This window comes from Emys orbicularis, chromosome 3 (genome assembly GCF_028017835.1).
Source record: "Emys orbicularis isolate rEmyOrb1 chromosome 3, rEmyOrb1.hap1, whole genome shotgun sequence".
Classification (NCBI taxonomy): Eukaryota; Metazoa; Chordata; order Testudines; family Emydidae; genus Emys; species Emys orbicularis.
Window position 1 is genome coordinate 39,642,997 of NC_088685.1, and position 18,177 is coordinate 39,661,173.

Sequence of the window (18,177 nt, forward strand, 5' to 3'; positions counted from 1 at the left end):
AACAAACAAACAAGCAAACTCCACAGAAAGCTTCCATCTTATTTTTGTAAGTATTTCCAAGCCTTAAAATACACAAATATCCTTCCACAAATTCACATCAAAGTAGCTTTTCAAATCTCCTTCAGTTTCTCAAATATTTTTTTGATCACGTACCCTGTGAGTTTTATTCCCCTTTACAGTCAGATGCCCTAAGAAACAGTATAGATTCACAAACCTATGTAGTTTAGCACTGATAGGCTCCATTAATCTTAAGCATCTCAAATCCTCTTCTGCCCACCATTTTCATTTATTACTGCAAAGTTTTCTTTCCCAAGTCCAAATAACCACATTCCCTGGTGAAATGTACACAAGAGTTTCATATTTGGTTGAACATTTCTTTAGGGCTCAATTTCATAGGACATTTCAAAGTCATATTGTTGTTCTTTTATTCACTTCATCTTGCCAAGTTCTATATAATCTTTGTTTTCTTTTCCCTTTTTGCACAGTATCTTATAGGCATACCTTAGCTTTTGCTGTTTCTAAAAGTAATATTCTGATTTAGTTTCTTATAATATGTTTGGCATCTTGAATGGAAACAGCATTGCTCTATCAAATATTGCAGAGAAAAGTATTTCTTTTGAAAAACAAAGGTATATGTACTAAATTCATATTGATGCAACATTAAAATTAAGAAATCAACCACTTGCAAAAGTCAGGAATTAAGGGGGAAAGCTCATCTTTAACTCTGCCCCATTGTCCTTATCCCTTTAATATCTTGAACTAGACCATTTGCACCGAATCCTGCAAACCCTCCTTCAGTGAAACTCCTGTTGATTTCAATGGGAATTTCATGCACAGGCAGTGTCCAAGATTTGCCCCTTTGCTAATTAATAAAATACAAACAGAATTTCTTATTCAACCTTTCACATAGTAAGTTATAAAACAGATGCTATTGAGCCTATGCTTGATTTTAGCATCCACACAGATCCATAAAAGTACTTCCCAAGGTACCAATGGGAGCACAAATTACATTATTAGTAGTATTTGTTATTGATATAGTACCACAGGTAGGCAAACCAATTATACAGAATATCGCTCATCAACCCTTATTGGATAGTCATTTAAATAAATAGCAGTACTTCAAAAACGAGTCTTAAGATGCGTATTCTTCTCTGCAAATATTTGCTTAAATATCAGTAATCGAGAGATAATCTAGCAACGGACATCTAGTTTCAATGATTTTTTTTTGCTATTCTTAATTATATATTTTATTCATATTAGGCTGTTTCATGAGGAAGAACTATGTGAGAAACTAAAGTTTCAATGGAACATCCATTCATTTTGTTTTTGATGTAACTTTTGGGCTCATTCTCTATTGCACTTAAAATTCTTTAATAGCTCTCGAGTCATTTAATTCTGCATAACATTGATTCTCCTATAAGAAAAGTGAAGTGGTTTCCTAGATACAAAAATTGCTAGTGGGTTAGAAATTTGATAAACCTCCTAAAAGTTTCTATAAATCTCCCAACAAGATTTTACAAACAAGATGACAAAACAAAGTAAGAGATGAACTAATGTGTGAGTTGTTAATTACATAACAAACTTATGTTTGACTCTAACAGGTTTTAGAATGATTTTAGAATCAGCCTTTGATTGCAGTACAGTTCAGTTTATGAACATCATTTCCATTCTAGAAGTATAACCTGGCTAATTCTCACTTCACCAATCTGAAAACCCATAAAACAACTCATAAAAACAAAAAGTGGTCACTCCCCATTTCTCAGCAAGGATTTAATAGCAGGCTGCTGCAATGATAGATCATATTACTAAGATTTCAATATTTGTATAAAACAGAATGCAATTCACTTGCTAGACTATTACAATTGTGGAGGAAAACTGAAATTATACTTTCAAAGTAAATGAAGAGAGTGCATTTGTAATGGAGTATCCTTACTTTTTACTATTATGTTTGTGCTTACTTTCTAATTTACAAACTGGGTTAATCTGCAATAGATGCTTTTAGTTACTAGTGTGAATTAATGAGATTCTTTTATGTTAAGTAGGGCCCCTCAGAATCTAAAACCTGTTTTGCCTAAAGAAAATGTATATTTAGAACTTGCAATCTGAGTATATGTCTACATGTAGCTCCAAAATTTTTGCATCCTAAAGCAATTGCACGGAGCAGATTTTTTTTCCAGCAATTTTTAAAGAGATTTAATTAATGGTAAATATTTATGGACAATACAATTAAAATCTTACCTGGTCTGATAGAGAGCAGCATTTATTTGCCATTTTCATCTGCAGAAAAACAGAGATTAAAGAATAGTCAGAGTGATTAATATATTGATGCTATCATTTGTCATATTATTTCATTATCAAGGACATATTTAATACACATTTATATACGTTTCTATACAAAAATACAACATTAAAAGAAAATTAAGGTTGCAAAATGAAGCCCTCAAAAGTCAGGAACTGACAAAATTAAGATTGCCTATATAAATTTTGCTCTGCCCCTCATGTGACGGCGTTATAATGCACTCTTTAAATACATATTACCTTCCTCACTTGCTCCCCAATTCAACAAAGAGTTTAAGCACTTTGAAGTTAAGAATGTGCTTAAGTGTTTTGCCTCAGTGCACAATTTGGAATGGGACAGAGATGAAGGTAGTTGTTCAATATTTCTCTTTAGTTCATTGTTCAATGTGAAGCTGCACATCTCTCTTGCTGTACAACATTCAACTGACTGCACCGAATATGGAGTTTTGTTGATTTAGACTTTTCTATGTCTCCCTGACACTTTTGATAGATTTCACTCCTTTTAAGTGAAATATAATTACTACTATACTGCAGAAACAGAACTTTAAATTCAGAGAGATTAAGTGACTAGTCCAAAATTGCACATGTAGACTGCAGTAGTTGTAGGGACAGAACCTAGTCTCCTGGACCTCAGTTCACTGCCCTAAGTATAAGACTCCTATAAACTAATCAACCTATTTCTCCTACAGACTGAGAAGGAAGAAAAATCATTACTGTAATTTTTATTTTATAGCAATTGGGATGTGCTCGTGGCAAGGTTACCATAGAATCATAGAACTGGAAGGTACCTCCAGAGGTCATCTAGTCTTGTCGCCTGCACTCAAGGCAGGTCTAAGTATTATCTAGACCATTCCTGACAGGCGTTTGTCCAACCTGCACTTAAAAATCCCCAATGATGGAGATTCCACAACCTCACTAGGCAATTTATTTCAGTGCTTAACCACTCTGACAGTTATGAAGTTTTTCCTAATGTCCAACCTAAACCCTTGCTGTAATTTAAGCCCATTGCTTCTTGTCCTATCCTCAGAGGTTAAGAAGAACATTTTTTCTCCCTCCTCCTTGTAACAACCTTTTATGTACTTGAAAACTGTTATCATGTCCCCCTCAGTCTTCTCTTCTCCAGACTAAACAAACCCAATTTTTTCAATCTTCCCTCATAGGTCATGTTTTCTAGACCTTTAATCATTTTTGTTGCGCTTCTCTGGATTTTCTCCAATTTGTCCACATCTTTCCTGAAATGTGGCACCCAGAACTAGACACAATACTCCTGTTGAGGCCTAATCAGTGCGGAGTAGAGTGGAAGAATTACTTCTCGTGTCTTCCTTACAATACTCCTGCTAATACATCCCAGAATGATGTTTGCTTTTTTTGCAACGGAGTTACACTGTTGACTCATATTTAGCTTGTGATCCACTATGACCCCCAGATCCCTTTCTGCAGTACTCTTTCCTACGCAGTCATTTCCCATTTTGTATGTGAGCAACTGATCGTTCCTTCCTAAGTGGAGTACTTTGCATTTGTCTTTATTGAATTTCATCCTATTTACTTCAGACCATTTCTCCAGTTTGTCCAGATCATTTTGAATTTTAATCCTAGCCTCCAAAACACTTGCAACCCCTCCCAGCCTGGTATCAGTCGCAAACTTTATAAGTGTACTCTCTATGCCATTATCTAAATCATTGATGAAGATATTGAACAGAACCAGATCCAGAACCGATCCCTGTGGGACCCCACTCATTATACCCTTCCAGCATGACTGTGAACCACTGATAACTACTCTCTGGGAATGATTTTCCAACCAGTTATGCACCCACCTTATAGTATCTCCATGTACGTTGTATTTCCCTAGTTTGTATATGAGACGGTCATGCGAGACAGTATCAAAAGCCTTACTAAAGTCAAGATATACCACATCTACTGCTTCCTTCCATCCACAAGGCTTGTCAAAGAAAGCTGTCAGGTTGGTTTGACATGATTGTTCTTGACAAATCCATGCTGACTGTTATTTATCACCTTAATATCTTCTAGGTGTTTGCAAATTGATTGCTTAAATTATTTGCTCCATTATCTTTCCAAGTACAGAAGTTAAGCTGACTGGTCTGTAATTCCCCGGGTTGTCCTTATTTCCCTTCTTATAGATAGGCACTATATTTGCCCTTTTCCAGTCTTCTGGAATGTCTCCCATCTTCCAGGACTTTTCGAAGATAATTGCTAATGGCTCAGATATCTCCTCAATCAGCTCCTTGAGTATTTTAGGATGTATTTCATCAGGCCCTGGTGATTTGAAGACATCTAACTTGTCTAAGTAATTTTTGACTTGTTCTTTCCCTATTTTAGATTCTGATCCTATCTCATTTTCACTGGCATTCACTATGTTAGACGTCCAATCGCCACCAACCTTCTTAGTGAAAACCGAAACAAAGAAGTCATTAAGCATCTCTGCCATTTTCACATATTCTGTTATTGTCTTTCCTCCCCTCATTGAATAACGGGCCTACTCTGTCCTTGGTCTTCCTCTTGCTTCTAATGTATTTGTAGAATACATTAGATCAGTACCATGGATCAGTACTGTGGACAACAGCCTCATTCATGACACACCATACAATTAGTACAATGAATAAGAAAGGATTCTTTGGACCCTAGCCCAGTTCACTACCCAAAGAGTGAAGTGACACAGGGAACCTGGAGAAAACAAATAAGTGATCCTATAATTACTATATTGTCATCCATTCACATTGGGGAAGTTCACGGTTGCACATGCAACCTTATCTTTGTCACTTCCTGACTTCTGAGTGCTTCCTTTTGCAACCTCTATTTTTAATGTCGTTTTTTTCTGTATGGAATTAATGTTTATAAAAAAAATAAAGAAGCAAAGAAATTCCATCATGAGCTACAGGGATGTACACATTTTTATTCAGCGGAGGCACTAGTTAAAATATAATAAAATAGTAGCTGCTGAATATCACTTTAATGAGTAGTTTGACTAAATTTGTCCACTTTAATAAAATGAAATAAATGAGATTCTGTTCCAACTCAATGTTTCCTTTATTTATAATGCAATCCTTCAACTTTTTGCGGGTGTTGGGGTTAGGGGTGAGGAAGCCTCTAGTTGTCTACTCTCATGTGCTACTACTTTCTAGACAGCAGCAGAACACTGTGTAATGCATAAGGTGCAATCCATGAGGCAGAAATCTTTGCCTTATTCCATGTGCGATTTTTATGGGTTATAGAAGTAGTCATGATTTTTTCAAGGACCTGCCTTAATCCACATCCACCACACCTAGTGTGGGTAGGAAAGCAAGATTCCTTGGCTTCTGTCTCCATTCATATGCAGTTTCACAGATCATATTCCATAATCCTCTGCCTAGTACACCTGAAATTTCACTGTGCTTTGTTTGGCACACTTGTGCATATATTGAAAACATGAGATGTTATCTACTCAATGGGAGTTTCACCTTACTCTATATACACATACATATAAACCGTCGGTGGAATTTTGGGTTATATAATGTTATCACTTTTCATCCAATATACAGGCATAAAGGACAATTTTTTAAACTCATCCAACTCAAATCCAGTGTTCACTGATCAGATGAAAGATACATCCATGATCTAGGAATTATGTCCCTATTCTGAGGCCAAATTTTAAGTTTATTTAATCTTCTACTGAGGCTTTAGGGCTGTTTAATAAAATGTTACAGAAACAATGGTTTTCAAAGCAATTTTTGATTTAATTTTAAAAAAGAGAACATATTAATTTTAGGTAAAAGAGGTACAATTTTGAGAAAAGTGTAAGTACTTTGAAATGGGCCTCTATAGTAGAAACACACAGGCAACCAGGTGTTGCCAGGTGTGCTGCCTATAATACCCTTATCCTGACGCTCTGTGCTGTGTTTAGGATAATAGCAATTAAGAGCTGTGAGAAGAGTTAATAAAAATCACAAGTGATTTAATACATGGCTAACTGTATACTATGGCGAGAATGCAGGGGACTGGACCAGATGACCTCTCGAGGTCCCTTCCAGTCCTACAAGTATATGATTAATTCTGAGCTATTCTACAGAACTCCCTCCCAAAAACTCTCCAGTTAAACAGTATTGTCAACTCAGCCTACAGGAGACCTTTTGACTATACACATTGAGAGAGAAGTGGATGGAGGTCAGGCTCCTTCCTATGCTGCTAGCTCAGCATAGTCTCAGTTCCCCTGTTGGCTCCTGTTCCTTCTCTCCCCTTAGGGGCTACAGGATGTGTTGGGGAGCAGAGTACTGTAAAGAGACCAGAGCAATGCATCTTTCTCCCCTCGAAGGGGGTGCTTTGAGAAATCAGAGCAGCTCTGTTCTCCTCTGCTTCCTTCTTCTTCCAAACCTAAATATCCAGCATGTGGGGCAAAAGGGAAGGGGATGAAGCACAGAGTGCCACACTGATGGAAAGGATAATGGGAAATGCAAAAGAACTTGGGAAATGGGATGGGGAGAGGACTTCTTCAGGAAAACTGCAGCATGTGTTCTGTTTGTAAATATGATAGTTACTATCAGGCTTTTCACATGAAGCTCATTATGGATTATGCAGTAATTAGTAGTGCTGAAAGAGTCAATTTATTCTCCTCCTCCATATCCTGTTCTTCCCCACCATGACCCTTTAGTTCCTCTTCCATGCCCCTCCTCTCCATCTTTCTCCTCAGAAGTAACTGTCTGCACAGTAGCATCAGAACAATTCAGATACATGCTATTGGTAGACACACTGACATTCCCAGGTATCCTCCTGTGGCTAGACAACAGCTGACTTCCTCTGTACTCAAAGATAACATTACCACCCCAGGTCCCCTGACAGCCTGACTTTGCTGAAAATGTTTCTGTGAATTAGGTCACTGCTTTGCAACTAGCAGAAGTTCCTGATTGTGATGAAAGACCTATGCTAGTATTGCCGATATTAGTATTGTCTCCTGGAATCAGTGTGGCATCTAAATAGATCCTTTTTGGTTGAACTCTCACTCTGCTGTATGTACTGATGACCAGTAAAGTATATTCCGAACAGAGCAATGCTTAATTTTCAGGCTTGTTGAGATGTTTCCCAGACTGCAGGTCTGACACAGCCTGTTAAGGGAATTTGATCATATCCTTCCCAATGAGGAATGGGAATGTACATGCACATCAGATGTACTATTGTGTTACTCTGGTGATCAGTAACAGAAAGTTGGTGGAGATATGAAATATTGTGGTATATAGCAGGGGTGGCCAAACCGCGACTCGCAAACCACATGCAGCCCTTTTACAGTTAAAAGGCAGCTCCCGGAGCCCACCGTGCCCCCCTTCTCTGCCTAACAGATTGGTGGGGAGGGGAGCTCGGTGCTTCTGCCCTCTGGCAGGGTGGTGGGGTTCAGGTGCCTCCCATGGGGCAGAAGCCTCAAGGCCTACTACCTTGCTGCAGGGCAAAAACCCCGAGCCCTGGCAGGTGTGCCCCATAGGGCTGAAGCCACGAGCCCCAGCATTACAAACTTTACTTTTAAATTTACAGCAATATGTTAATTCTGATACAAGCACCTTTTTACCGGAGACCACACTAGGGGATTGTAATGCTTTAGCTACATCACTTTCTAAACTCATTATAGCAGTAGAAAAACTGCATATAGACCAGCCCTAAATTACACTGCTTTAGTTACAAAGTTTCCCTTCACATATTTCCAAAACAAATAATGCAAACTTCTGAAACCAGATTTCAAGCATACTTTAACTGCAAGAATTTAAAAAGAATACATTTAGGTCTCATCCAAAACTCAATGAAGTCAATGAAAAGACTTTTCTGATTGGGCCCTACAAATTTTTTGAAAGTAATAAAAAGTCACCTTGAGATTCTGTTGTTCTCGATTATATAATAAGGTTGTATTTTCTTGGAGACTTCAAGGTAAAGTGTTATGCTACTACAATTTCGTTTCTTCCCCCTCATTCTTTTGTTTTACATATTATACCTTATATACAAATTATTATACTATGCTTGGGAAATTAAAAATAATTTAAATATAGCAAATGCAGGAAAATATGCAGAAAGTAACGTACATTTTGAAGTGTCAAATCAGAGATGTTAGTTGATAATGCTCTCAGCCAGTCAGCACACTCCTGCGCTGTATAAAACTGAAGTATCCCAGTACTAACTCCATCGAGTGCAAGCACTTCAAATGCATTAGATCTGCAGTAAAAAGAAATATATGTATAACAAAGTTTTCATAAACAATCCAATAGTTCTCAATCTTCATCTGATCTTTAGAACTTTTTAAAAGTTTCATTTTTCAAAATTACAAACAGAGAGAAAAGCAACAGAAAAGGGGAATAATAATCTACTACAGCATCAGGAAACACAGATACAGTAAATGGTTTATCTTTATCAAAGTTTACATGTTTTGATTAATTATTCACTTATTGTTGTATAATTATATGTATATAATCACTAAGCTTAAGATATTTCATTAAGGATGCATCAATTAAATCTAAGTAAACAATTGTGCAACCTCTTTCCACCAAAATAAATGTTTGATACTCTAAACACTTACAACATGAATCACAAAGCAAATATCTTCATCTATTTTTAATTTCTTGAAGTGCTATAGGTTTAAAAAAAATGCCAAGCAATCATTCTTTAGAGCTCATTTAATGTGCATGAAAATCCGAATACTTTATATTTCTTCAAAGGGTCTCAATATGAGCACCCAAAAATTGAGGCACCCCAAATCACTAGCCACCGTTGAAAATGTAGACCAGACTAAACATGTTACATTCTTCTCTACCTAGGAGACTGTGTTCACAAACAAAGTAGCTATTTGGCTGATAAAGATTGTGTGTCACTGCTTTACACTCAGTAGATATTGTGACATTACCAAGACTTATAAGAACTTTACATACCCACTTTAAATCACTCTACAAAAGCCCATGACACTCATCTCTGACTCAAACTAAAGATAAAAACCTCCATGCAACGTGAAAGTCTCCACTTCAATAGATGAGTCAACTTACAGAATTTTACCTACTTTGCAATGACAAAGTATTCTTGACCAGAAAGGAACAATCACTGAATACATCACACGTAAATGATATAATTGAGGGACCTGTAATTTATGCTGCCCAGTAGAAGAGACTGAAGACCTTCAGATCTTGAAAGACTTGTACTGCATGATTACCCCCAAAGAACTCAGGTCAGAGGTAGCATCATTGGCTCTGAGAGGCCACACATCCACACATCTCTAATATGTCTATCACTGTAGCATACTAGCATTTCTTCTTTAGGTCTGTCAGGAGGATCAAGTTGAGAGAGTCTAATCTTTTATGTCTGTGTTTTAGGGAAAGTTGAACTGAATGAGAAAGACCATATTTCTGTTTTGTGTAGTTGGCACAGGGAAAACAGTGGTGATGCAGAAGTGGAGAAAAGTCTTGGAAGAAGGATATATTTGCCCTTTAGTATTTAATATTTTTAATTTTAATTGCCACAGCTCTCTGTCTCTATAGTTATGCAGTTCAACTATTATTGATCTCAGGCACATGCCATCCTTGCCAAAATACCAGAGTCTGCTCTTTCAATTTTGAATCTGTCCCCTTTTCCTGGATTTCAAGTATTTGCAGCCAGAAAAAGAACTCCACAAGATCTTGGCTTTCTGTTCCCTCGGGCAGTCCAATTATCCTTATCTTGTTGTGTCTATTACCTTTTTCATTATCTTCATTATTTTCTCCCAGATCATAACTTTATTTTCTAATGACTGCAAGCATTTCTGCACAGTAATGTTTGAGCCCTGCACTGTAACCACCAGCTGTTCTCTACCCTCAAGCTGCTCCCAAAGGCTATCCACTCTCACTATGAAATTAATAAGTGATTGCTGCCAGGTATTTTGCATTTCTTCAATGTTAAAAGCTAATGCTTTTGCTAAGTTGGGAATGATTGCAGCTTCCATCTTGACAATTAATTCTCTTGTCTTACACAAAGTAACTGTTGAGCAGTAAAGAATATAGAACATGGATATGGAAAGAGGAGCCAGAGAAGAAATCAAGGTGAAAAGGAGGGGAAATGTGTTTTTTTTTGCTTTTCAGTTATTTTGCAAAACATTTCAAGAGTCTGATGAGTACAGTACAATTATTTTCATAAAATTAGATCCACTTAGAGGCAGTGTGGCCTAGTGAACAGAGCACTGGACAGGGATTCAGGAGACATGGGTACTATTCCCGACTCTGCCACTGGTCTGCTAGGCAGGTAACTTCACCACACTATGGCCTGGTCTACACTACGACTTTAATTCGGATTTAGCTGCTTTAATTCGAATTAACGCTTGACCCGTCCACACAACGAAGCCATTTAATTCGAATTAAAGAGCCCTTTAATTCGATTTCTGTACTCCTCCTCGACGAGAGGAGTAGCGTCAAAATCGGTATTGTTAATCCGAATTAAGGTTAGTGTGGCCGCAATTCAATGTTATTGGCAATTCAATGTTATTGGCTACCCACAATGCAACGCTCTGGAAATCGATGCTACTACGGTAGCTTGGACGCACACCACCGAATTAATGGTGCCTAGTGCGGCCGAATACATTCGAATTTATAAAATCGGTTTCCTAAATTCGAATTATATAAATTCGGATTAATCCCGTAGTGTAGACATACCCTTAGTCTCATTTCCCCCATCTGTCAACTGGAGATAATGATACTTACCTCCCGTTGTAAAGCACTTTGAGATCTACTGATGAAAACTGTATAAAAGTACTGGATATTATTATTAGATAGGAGATTACAGAAAGAGAAGGACAGAGAGAACATAATCAGAGGTATGAATATTCATTTCCCAAATTAATATTTCCCAACTGAGCTTGTATTAATTAGGTGCAAAATGGTCACTGCAGCTACTTGTCTTCCCCAGATTTAAAGGACCAACAACCATAAAGAGAAAGGCTCATTTGAACTCAGATTCAGCAGTCACTGGGAAACCAGCTGTTAGGGAAAGGTCTGAATTCCAACCCTTCTGAGGGCCGGGGATCTCAGTAGATGGCATCCCAAGGTTTTTAAGGCTGGTGCCTGCTGTGTTTGAAATAGTCATGTCCTTTGGATTTATTCTAATATTATGTTTCCTTAATACACATCTGAATGCTTGTCTAACAGCAGCCATTTCCTCCATTTAAAGTTTTCCACTACACAATTACAAATAGACAGACAGACTAGATTAACCTGGGGTCCTGTTCAGTGGTCAAGCCAGTTTTCTTTGCTGTGTTTTGATATCAGATTTTGGTGCCTCCTTTGCTTATAACAATATCTAGAAACTTGGTCCTATTAGTGTATGTAGCTTTTGACTGAATTTTTATTTACATCAGTGTGGATTATAACAGGATTAGAATGGGAGTTTCCAGAGAAGCTTTCTAGTAGGGCCTCTGTATTACTTCATCTCTCCATAAATGAAAGTTAAAATCTGCTGATTTTTTGGTAATCTGAATTAATTGCATCACTTCATAATTCTGGGAAATGACCAAGGATGCTTGTTTGCCATGGCTAATGACGGATATGTCATGATGGCGTCAAAACACAAATATGATTTTATAGAAAAATATTGATCACATTGTTGCAAACAAAATATATTTTATTTTAAAATAAAAGTGTTTTCAATCATTTAATAATACTAACTAATAGTTTAAAGCCACTCAAAGATTCAGGTCACTTCCTATACTCTGTATTTCAGTACTCTGAACATGTCAAAAGTCATAGAAAAAGTTCACTCAGTAACAGATTGGCTTGGGTAGATATTTCATAGAGGAAATATTTTTTTATTATTTGTTTTGTTACCAAAGTCATGGTGTAATATACTGCCATTGTACTGTGGCCTGGAACACATACTAAATCTTCACCTGTCAGAGTAAGGAAAATTGGTCTCAGAACCCAAAAGAGAGAACCTGATGAGGGTCTATTTATGGTCTTCAATTAAGGGTGAGATTATTGAAAATTGGTTATTCCAAATACAACCAGTAACTCAATGGACACAGAGCAGTCGGGGCAACCCTACAAAAGTGTAGTGTGTGGGACCTGATTTTTTTCTTCATCAGTATTGTTTTTAAAGTTAAAGATTGACTCAGCAGTTGAATTCACTCATTTTGTATGCTCTTCCTTCTTGTCCTCACTATTTCCGATTGCCACATATAAACATCATGCAGAGGGTACAATTAAAGTGTCTTCCTTTGTACTGTGAGCAATGATGTTACTGGTATGAGTACCTATTCCCTTCAGTTATAATGGGGGTATATCATTAGTAATAGTTTACTTAACAGTTACAAGGCAAAAAGTAGTTTTCTAACTATGTCCACTATATGAGAAGTTTTCTATAATCTACTGAACAATCATCTGATAAATGAGATGAATTTTCATTTTTTAAGTGAGTGATGCGGGAGAGTATTTTTTGTTTGTCAGGTACATGAAAGAGTAAAGGCATATAAAAGATGTAAATACTTTTAGAACTGGAAAGCATACACATATGTGCTTGTTGCTCACTTAGGTCGGTGTTTTTCTGATGAATGTTTGACATTAATCCTCAATCCTTTTACAATCAAATTGTTCAATTAAATCTAAGTGTGGTAAGTGTTGGGTGTCTACAGGTTGAATGAAGTGTAAATAATAAGAGGCACTACATAGAAAAAATATCAAAATAATACTTAGTCCCAGTTTGGTTCCCCCTGAGAACAGGAGCTACCTGAAAATGCAAAGACTGAAAGATGGCATATTTAGTATATCACATTGCTACTGCACTCTGTAGGATGCAGCTATTTCTACTAGAAGTGAGCTTTGTGGTGGCATGTGAATACAGTGTGTTTATTTCTCTGTGTGTTCTGTAAGAATAACATATGTATTTGGCTATAACTACCAGTTATACAAATTAGGGCCCGAATTCTGCAAAAACAGTAGTCCCACTGAACTCAGTAGAAATGTTCTGGTACTTAAACTTAAGCATGTGCAGAAGCCTTTGCAGAATCAGATCATAAGTCAAAACAAAATTGTCAATACTTGTTTGGAAAGTGTAAGATGATTGCTGAAATTAAATTAAAAACTTATATACAGAAAATCAGATGAGATTTGGTTTCTTTCACCTTATTGAACCAATTGGCAAAATAGATGTCAGTACAGTTAAGTAAACATTAACTTTACAAAATCAATGCATTTATTTATAGTTTATTTGGAATCATTAGGATGATTGGGATCACATGCTATTTCTTAATAGCTTCTTCAGCACAATGGGAATGTGTGGGAGAGGTAAAAGCCTTCAGTAATAAACCATCTATTTAAGTCTTTGTGGGCACACTGCATTTATCTTAATGATGGCTTTACGGCTGACTTGGTAGGTCAACGCCTTCAATCTCAAGGTATAAAACATGTGTGTCTCTAGATATTCCCTGACCCATAAAATGGCTAGTAAAATCTAGATTTAGATAATAATTACCAGCCTGCCCTGTCAGTTTGGTGCCAGTTCAGGTACAATTTCATCTCCTGCCCTGTAGGCATTTTGGCAGCAGGACAGTCTACAACCTGTGAAAAATGAATTGCATTAATCTGTGTCACTGCCACAGTAAGCCTCATGTACTTTATGGTTAAATTATGGGCAGATGATTACTTGTTAAAGACTTTCAATTCTCCATGTAACGTGCATGCATAACTCCTGTTACTACTTATTGGACTTAAACATGTGTGCCTGGGAAAAACAGACTTCTATACCTGACAATGCATGACAGATTTACTGCATCCCTCTCCATAGTTCTGCTTTAAAATTTCCAAACTAAAGGGTTTTTGAAGGGACATTATGACAATGCTGGCATAGATTGTCTACACAGTTTATTATTATTGTGCTAAAGCACAGTTATTTTTAACATAATATGAAGCAGAGAGATGTTCTTTTCTATGATAAACTTCTGAAAACAAACTGACAAATTATAATGCCAAGAATGTGATTCATAAAATTTTCTTTTTTGCGGGAGAGAAGTTTAAAATCTAAAACAGTCAGCTCCTTCCAGATTCACTCTTTATATTTTAAAGACTGATTTACAGTAATTGCACTGGGAAGCAAGCAGGTCTGCCAGGGCCCCGAATCCTTTTTAGTCCTCTCCTTCAGGAGGCCACAGATCCTGATGCATTCCTTGAGGATGGTGGGAAGGAGTAGGTCTGCTGACCAGGGCCCTCCTTAGGATTTATGAGGCCCTATGCAGTATTATTAAACTGGTGCCCCTATGCCCGATGGCAGCCCGGGCTTGCAGCCGGGGGCAGGGGGAGGAAGAGGCAGCAAAGGATAGCGAGATGCCTGGCCCGCCTCATGGTTACGGAGAGTCACAGTTCCCCGCAGAGACCCGCGTACCCTCTCCTTCACGCAGAATGGACATGCAGAAGGTACCTAATTAAAAGCACTAAACTTGGGAATAAAAGATGTCAGTCACAGGTTTTTGATATGCCCTGAAGTTTGTCAGAGATTTATCTGCAAAACCTTTGTAGTAAGGGTGAATCAGCTGTCTTGCTGAATACAACATTAAATATTATGGAATACATGCTGCAGCTTTTCTCTGTTTTACATTTTCTTAATCAGTATTTCTAAGCTGATTTTATATTTTAAATGTACTCTTAAGCCTTCATAAAGTAATCATTCCAGATTGCTACATATTTAACTCACTAAAACAAAGACATTATTTTAAATTAATCAGTCACAGAGGTTTAGTGTGTTCATACCAATGTGCATTGCTTTTAGAAAAAGGGAACACTAATTTTACTTTGTGTGATCTACATAAAAGTAGACATGTTTATGAAATTTCACCAACTTTAAAAAATATGTTTCCAAAGATTTTAGGCATAACAAGGGATTTTATATCTTACTAAGGTACTGATTTTGCTGGAGGGTTCTCTTAAAACTAGTTCATTGGATAGTCAGAAGTAAAGAAAGGGAAAGTCTTTGTCCAGCTATTTGGAAGGAAAGGGGTGTTGTTCCTTTAAGGGCTCTCTTCAAGGGGGAGGGCGGGTGAAAGGCAAAAGCTAGCTGTGGGAGCCTGCAGGAAGGGTCAGAACAGGGATAGGAAAGTCGGGACGGTGGACACTAAGACCCAGTGGTTGCCCCAAATTTTCAGGTGCCCTAGGCAGCCACATATGCTGCATATGCCTAAGGACAGCCCTGCTGCTGGCCAGGGCCTCTTAAGGATGATCCTGCCAAAACAATGTTGTCCTTGGTGCACTCCCAAATGATGGTGGTGGTAGGAATGTGTAGATCCAGATACGAGCTGGTTGAATCATTTGCTGAAAATATTTTAACTGCAAATTTAATCCTTTCCTTGGTTTGCTAGTGAACCTTGTTTACAACATATTCATTGTTACATTCACTGAATAGCATGGACAAACAATTTTCAGCCTCTGGGCTGTTCATTTAAACTATTCATTAGTTGTTATTCATGATGTGTGATTTTAGCTATGTTATTTATATGTAACTGTGGTATTTGAACCTCTCACAGACTTTACGTACTGTGACCTCACAATCTCTTTATTGGAGGGTTAGCAGAGGCATGCAAAGTCCCTGGAATAATTACCTTTAACAAAAGCTTTTTGTTACTGGAAGAGGGCATAGAAGAGGGTACAGCTGAAGCTCCTCTCCTGCTGCTGGTGCAGCTTTGCTCTCCACCCATGGCAATTTGTTTCAGAGATACCTCTTGAGACTGTGGTGCAGCCTCACATTGGAGATGCTCTCTGTGGATGTGTCAAGAAACTCCGACTCATGCTGCCAGGCAGCACAGTAACTTTGTTGCGGTATTTATCTTCCTAACATCCAGGTGACATCGAAATTTATTCTTACCATCTCCATTTTACAGATGGGGACCTGAAGCAGAGAGACACTAAGGCTCAGATCCTCAAAGGTTTTTAGGTGCTAACTCCTACTGATCTCAGTGAAAGCTAAGGGCTGAACTACCTGTCAGAATCTTGGCCTAAATGTCTTGTAAGGCAGCCTGTAGTGGAGAAGGGAGCAGCACTTCGGTCTCCCAAGTCCCAGGCTATTGTCCTAACCACCGGACCATCCTTTTTGTTTAGGTGAATAGTCATGCATGGCTCATGGTTATGGCTCTACTCACTGACTAGATGACTGAAACTTTTGAAACAAGAGAATCGTCAATAGAGCATATTGCACTTTTGATACATGTTGTCAAATGAATCATTCAGGATAAAATTCCTCAGACTTTTAGAATTCACAGACATTTTCATCAATATCTGGCAATCATTCTCATGTGCACAATGCAGACTCCCAGAAAAGAAATGTGTAAAGCCATGACCTTATCCTGTCCCACATCCCCTCTTAATAATCATTTCTGCTGAGAGGAATACAGAACACTGCCAGTCGATAACAGCTAGGCAGGTGACAAGTTAGATTATGCACACAGCTAGTATATAAAAAACTGCTTTATTATTCCTACCTCTTTCTCTCCCTGACTCCTATCTGTTTGTTTGTTTCATCCACCTGCTGCATGTTATCATTATACTAAGGTTACAAGATCTTTTAGGTAGGGACTAGATGCATAAAAGAAGTTAGGTGTTGTAACACTGAGAATCATAGCACCTAACTTTTACATGCCCATTAAATCACTGCGATTCACAAAGCCTGAGTTAGGTGCCAAGGCTTCCGAACTAAAAAAAAGGGGAGAAATAGGGTTGTGATTCATATAAGCCAGCACACTAGGTGGGAAGCCATGTAAGCTTGCCAATGGGAGATGCTAACAAGAGGGATGTGTCCTAAGCCTCACCTCTCTCATGGAGATAGTTACCTAAATCTGGGTTGCAAGAAGATACCTATCTCTGCTTGTTATTCTCAGCTGTGAACCCTCTCCTGGAGTTAGGCGCCTATGCCATTTTTTCCAAGAAGCCAGGAGGAGGAGATTGTGGTGCCCACCATATAACTTTTAGCCCAGTGGTTAGAGCAATCCCTGGGATGTGGGAGACCCAGTTTCTCCGCACACCCCTGACCCTGCCAGAGGGGGAAAAAGTCACAGTATAAAATGGTGGCATCTTATTCATCAAACCTCTTCTCTATGTTTAACCTGACTCAGATTGACTTGTTTTAATGAAAAAAGTCACTCTTCCATCTATTTTGCTTCTGTCAGCATTGCAGAGTCTAATGCAGCTAAGAAAGTTAAAAGGGTTCTCTTCACTACTATACATCATCCTAAGAGATTTAAATTAGCTGCAGAGGTTAGGGTTCCAAAATGTGTTCACAGTAAGCACTACCTGAGAATAACTGAAATGAAAGATGAGAAATGCACTAGGTGATTCTGTCCCTCTCCCAGTCAGTGCAAAGTATTGCCAGCTATGTATTGAAATGTATCCTAACACGCTCTTACTGTTTTCTCTGAAGATACAGCATTGGCTGAGTTCCTGCTTTTAGCAGTAGTACTTTTTCACAAGGCAGGTGGAATCTCCCTTGGTACTCAAGGGTTTTTGGCTGTTTTCCATCCTCCAACCTTCCCCTTCGAGTTGGAAAATGAAACATTTGTTTTCAATTACTGACTTTCTGGTCATGACATCCATATGCCAGGATAGGTACAACTCACAGTGAATGGTGTTGTGAGATTTGAATTGGCTGCCTGTTGATTTCTAGATATTATTCACGCTATTGTTTATTAACCTATAAAGTGTGGAAGAACTTGGCACTCACGTACACCAGAGACCAGCTAGGTCTGAATTTGTTGATCTGCAAATGATTTTCTGTAGCCTTTAGGGAGAGTACAGAATGGTGAATTTTTAAATCAATTCTTCAGTTGATGTCCATCCTCCCTGTGCAAGGAAAAGGCCTGGGTAGAGACCGTCGAATTGTGGAAGTCAACGAATGGCTACGCAGGTGGTGTCGGAGAGAAGGCTTTGG

The 18,177-nt window shown here is 38.1% G+C and overlaps 1 protein-coding gene across 1 annotated transcript in view; it reads right to left on the minus strand.

Moving 5' to 3' along the window:
• SNTG2 (syntrophin gamma 2) overlaps positions 1–18,177 on the minus strand; it is a 480,514-nt gene that overhangs the window by 97,495 nt on the left and 364,842 nt on the right. The window contains exons 10-11 of the mRNA XM_065401720.1: positions 8,352–8,481; positions 2,239–2,277 (exon numbers count right to left, since the gene is read on the minus strand). Coding sequence (XP_065257792.1) covers positions 2,239–2,277; positions 8,352–8,481 — 169 coding nt within the window. The remainder of the gene's footprint in view (positions 1–2,238; positions 2,278–8,351; positions 8,482–18,177) is intronic.